The sequence below is a fragment of the Miscanthus floridulus genome, chromosome 8, assembly GCF_019320115.1.
Source record: "Miscanthus floridulus cultivar M001 chromosome 8, ASM1932011v1, whole genome shotgun sequence".
NCBI classification, from domain to species: domain Eukaryota; kingdom Viridiplantae; phylum Streptophyta; class Magnoliopsida; order Poales; family Poaceae; genus Miscanthus; species Miscanthus floridulus.
The window spans coordinates 179026680-179031940 of NC_089587.1; the positions used below are offsets into that span (position 1 = coordinate 179026680).

At 43.4% G+C, this 5261-nt stretch overlaps 1 protein-coding gene across 1 annotated transcript; it reads right to left on the bottom strand.

Moving 5' to 3' along the window:
* Nucleotides 1-312: 312 nt before the first annotated feature.
* On the bottom strand, nt 313-3770 carry LOC136474143 (vacuolar protein sorting-associated protein 20 homolog 2-like). The gene is made up of 6 exons (XM_066471743.1): nt 3537-3770; nt 2635-2787; nt 2059-2211; nt 1292-1375; nt 639-810; nt 313-544 (listed from the first exon to the last, which is right to left on the bottom strand). The coding sequence occupies exons 1-6, from the start codon at nt 3636-3638 to the stop codon at nt 519-521; spliced, it is 690 nt and encodes a 229-aa protein (XP_066327840.1). The 5' UTR covers nt 3639-3770; the 3' UTR covers nt 313-518.
* Between the last annotated feature and the right edge of the window lie 1491 nt (nt 3771-5261).

Genomic DNA, 5261 nt, shown 5'->3' on the forward strand with positions numbered 1-5261 from the left:
GCCTGCTATTATACTTGCTCTGATGCATATATAGTGACCCAAAGGAAAAAAAAATGCAAAAAAATAGCACCTTATATAGGCAGTTCAATGTACTCGATACGGCAATTCAATGTACTCTGATTGAGTGCCAGAACCACACGCATGTTTGAATATTTTATTTTACACGCTCCACCAATTAAATTCAAGCAACAAGTGGCACCTACAAATGTCGTATATTTTACAGCTTTCAAAAACATATGTATATTCATACGGAACAAGGTATGTGCTTGCAGACTTCAACATTTCTGCCTTCAAAGAAACACAATGAAAATATGATGTTTACCCCCATAGGATGTGACTATTATAAATGGGCACTGAGAAATCCAAACAGGTGGTAATTGATAGTCAAGAACAACAAATTTTCTTGCTGTATGTACACAATATTCTGATATGGCTGAAAATGAGATGGTACAATGAAATGGTGGGTATGTTACAATTCCTGCAAACTAAGTGTGCCCTATTCATCTCAGTTCCACCCACTATGCAGGTAGTGGCTCCTCCAAAACTGTCGGCAAAAAGTATATCATCAATGCACCATATAAACAAAAAAAAAGGTACCTAACAAAATATAGAATGCGATAATAACACGAGATCAAAACCTTTGGTCATTTCTGGAGCTTCAGGCCTCTCTGGCACTTTCGTAGGCACATCAGGAAGCTCAATAACCTCATCGATGTCCTCAGGTGCAGCTTCTGTGTCAGCCGGACCTTTCATTTTCTCTTCAGGTCGTACTTCACTAACAGGAGCGTCTGGCAAAGACTCAACGGCAAGCTGCAAAGAAAGGCAATGTTAGAACTAAGATAGACTTTAAACTAACAAGGCAGAAACAGAACCGTCTACATCTCACTTTAGATTTTGAAGCTTAAATGTGATTGCTCAAAATCATAGACAATGTCATGTCACTAAAAGAGGCCAGAAAAAAATGGAGCATTTCCAGTGCTTACGTGAATAGATAAAATGAATCAGAATAGCTAAGGATCATGGGAGAGAGACTAATCAGAGGTTAAGTCTTGTAATGCCTACTGTTATGTTTGCATTCATAGGGAATCAGGTTGTTACACATAATTCATGGGCCTTCTTTCTGGTTTGGCCCGAGCAAGGACAATATTTATATATGAGAGGAGGATTTATGACCAAGAGTGAAACGTAAATCTGGTCCAAAGTGGAATTTTCAGTCTCGTTTGTATAATTGCATAATTTTGGGTTCCTTCTCAACAGATAAGAGCTTCTGTAGATGCTTTGTTGGCCAAACCTGAGCTTCCAAATTTTCAAACTCGGCCATAACAGCTTCTTCATCCTCAGCTGAGAGCTGCTCGCCCAGAACAGCATTTATTTCCTGAAATCGACAAGTGATTGGACAAGTCACTAAAAAGAAAATAGGCCCATTCTTTTGCAGTTGGGGCAACATCACGTTTCGGCTGAAACGATCATGGATTATAAGCCAGAAGTACTGCTGGTTGGTTTGGTGTGAGAGAAAAATACTGTTGCAGCTTATAATCCACGATCGTATAAGCCGAAACGAACAGGCTGATGCTTTTTATGAGGCCCTAAAAGGAAAGCAGAATACAGAACTACTTGTATATAGGTCATGATTTCACAAGGGTGATAAATAGTAGTCCCAATCATATTTAGTCATTCACTACCTACATCCAACATTATAACCATGTTCAAAGCTAGTTATGATGAAAATCTGAAAATAGGCATGCAATCATAGTTGCCAAAAACGACTGGATGGAAACAGGCAATACTTATATATTCAGACAGGATATGGCTGTACTCCATAATTTCACTCTAACGTGTTGCTATCACAATGCCTATACAGTATAACAAGTTGCTGGCAAAAAAAAAAAAAAATCAAAGGGGATATTCACAACATCTGATTTGAGGTGCAAATTGTATGTATCTTAATAAGGATGCTGTAAATGAAGTTACTTAGAAGAGACAATCCCAAAGAGATTGGCAGCGGAGGAACTCCCCCTATAGAAATGATCAAATGAATATAGAGTTAATTCAACTTACATCTTGATAAGCCTTAGCCTCGGCTGTGTCATCCATCAGCTTTTGGACATCATCAATGTTTATCTCATTCTGTATAGACTTAAGGGCAGCGTTTCCAGCCTTCAGGCTTTCAAATACAGCCTTTTGTTTACTTGTTAGTTCAATATCTGCCAGCTAAACCAAGGGAACCGAAATACTCTGTCAGGTTATCATACATCAAATTAAGAAACTCAGTGCTCCTTAACTTCTTCAATAAGGCCTTGTTTGGATGCACATCTATCCACCTCAATCCACATGTGTTGAGGTGGATAGATGTGCATCCAAACAAGGCCTAAGAAATGTAGAACTCCAGCCCTACACGACAATATTTAATAGGGCAGACCCAGTGCTGGAGGCTCCCACATGAGTGGGGTCTGGGGAAGGAAAAAACCGAGGCAAGCCTTTCCCCCGCAAAATCTACGGAGAGGCTGCTTCGAACCCGCGACCTGGTGACTCAGTGAGACAGCTCTCACCACTGCACCAGGCCTGCCCTTCTACACGACACGACAATATTTAATAATTGGTATTAAAGAACAATTATTTGAATGAACTACAAACCTGTTGTTCAACATTCATTTGCCATGTGTCAACTTGTTTCAACAGCTCTTCCTGAGCTTTCTTCTTCTTCAGAGCAATCAAAGCTCTGTCTCTCTTCTTCTGTTGAACCAGCTGCCGTGCAGCTTCCTTTTCTGCTTCGATTACCTTCTCAAGCTGGAAGGAAAGAGAAGCATACATAAATACGCTCTTTCTATACTTTTAGCAGAGGTGATGTTGAAATGATTAAATGTGAGGAACTGAGGATAATAACCATCTAGTCAGAATAGTCAGCACCTGATGACAACACCACCGGTTGTATTAAGCTAGAATCAAAAGACGAAGTATAACATCCAAGTACATTAAGTTAAACTGTCTGTAGTTGCATGCAAATTCCACAAAATGCAACACCGATTATTGTAATACACGGTAACGTGTAGCAAAAGCAAATAAGACCTTTGGAATGCGCTCCAGAAACTGATGTATTGATGTTTGGACAAACAAGATTAGCAGGTTTAACGTTCACTGGGAATCCTCGACTATAGCAATGGAATTACAAGGAGACAATCTTTCTTCACTCCCGATCACCAGGCAGATATGTCGACCTGGATGGATGCTGTGACACGACTCCGATCAGGGCTCCCTATGCGAAACCAACCTATTGGGACGCGATAATTGAGCCCTGGAAAACTAGAAACTCGCAAGTTACTCCGATTCATCAATCGACGCCGCTCTATCCAACTCCAGATCCGAATTGCCACCTACACCCGCTCCCGCTCGACGGCCGGAATCTGATACCATCCCACGGCGCGACAGAGAGACGGCCGGAATTCGACACGAGCGAGGGCGACGGGCCATCCGTAGCTCAAGATAGGGCAGGGTGCCGCGGAAGGCGAGGCGATTGGAGGGGGAAGGGGGAGGCGGACCTGCTGCTGGAACTGGGCGAGCTTGCGGCGCTGGGTCTTGAGGGTGAGGATGGCCCTGTCGACGTCAGTGATCTTGGGCTTCTTCACGAAGATGTTCCCCATCCTCGCGGTCGTGGGGTTCCGCCGGCCGGCGAGGTGGCGTGACGGCGGCGGAGTCGGAGAGGAGGGAAAGGTGGACTGGACGGGGACGAGACGGTCACGGCGTTACAGTTGAGCCATTCGGTGCCGGCGGGGCAGGGTCTGTTTGTAGGTCGTGTCCCGCTCTGGCGGGACCCATTACCGTCGGCTCGTACTCCCTTCGTCCGTAAAATAACGTAATTCTAGAACAGTGCTATAATTTAGTACTTCAAATTTGACTAATTATTATTAAAAAATATAAATATTTATAATATCAAATAAACATTATTAGATTAATTATAAAATATATTTTTATAATAAATTAATTTAGAGTTATAAATGTGAATACTATTTACTAAAAATATGGTCAAACGTGAAGCATTTTAACTTACACGCATATCATAGTTACTTTCTTTTACGGACGGAGGCAGTAACTTCTTTTGAACCTTTTTTTTAACGAGATTTGTGAGGAGAAAAGCGTTTTCATCCCGTTACGTTCTCAAGTAAATCCACGTCAGAGATCGAAGCACCACCCAGTGAATCCCAAACTTGTCTTGCACAGTAGCAGGAGAAGAGAGAGGCGCAGTCATGGAGACGGTGATGCTCCTGTGCCGGTGGGCAAACCACAAAGGAATTGTTGTTTGGCTTGTAGTGTGGCAAAGTTCTCCCTGATTCGGTTGCCAGATTTGGCCGCGATCCAAGGACAGCTTGGCTAGGCAGCAACATGCAACAATTGTTATGTTTGAATCCCTTGCTAGCTGCTTCGTAGTCCATGAAACCAATTGTTATGTTTTCATGGACAAAAAAGGTTTTCCTTTGCATGATTGGGCAATCCATTTTGGCTCTCCTACCCTAGCAAGACTAACCTTGTCAAGTGAGGCGAGGCAAGCTATGTAGGCAAGAGAGTTAAACATACCTTCAGTTGCTACCAAGTCGGTGATCCTGCCAGAATGCAGTGAGGGATCTGTCACCAACCTGGATTGAGGTGGTTGCTCTGAATGAATGCAGTATGTAGGGAGAGCAGAAGAGGAGTGCATTCCACATAGTTCTTAGGGAGAGACCTAGCATTCGAAGATAACAGTGAAAGAGGTGGCATCCAAATCTGCTCCTTTTCTAGTTGATAGAGGACATTGTAGGTGACAAGGTGTCCAACATTTGCTTGAGACCATCTTTAGCAACTCCCCAACACAACTCACGTAATAAGGTGCTAATGGGGATGTACCAATGCCCCGTTTTAGATTATTGGGGATGTATTGCATCAAATCCCCAATACCCTTCTCCCTATATCATCAAATCACTCTCACCAACACATCTTCGTATTCAGCCCACCTTGCTTAGTAGGATTCAAGCCCAACTTCACGATCCATGGATCGTCCAACCTCAGATCACGGTCGATGGCTCACGTCTTAGTTGCCCGAAACAAAACCCAAACATAGGTCCATAGCGCGCCGCCGCCACCCATTCCCTACCTTGTCCACCACCTACTCCATTTCTTTCCACTGCACTGCCGTCTGCCATCACCGCCACCCGGCCCTCTTCATTGCCCACTCCCTTCCTCTCCGCGTTGTTCTTGTTTGTAGTGATGACCCTAGCACGCACATCCTTGTC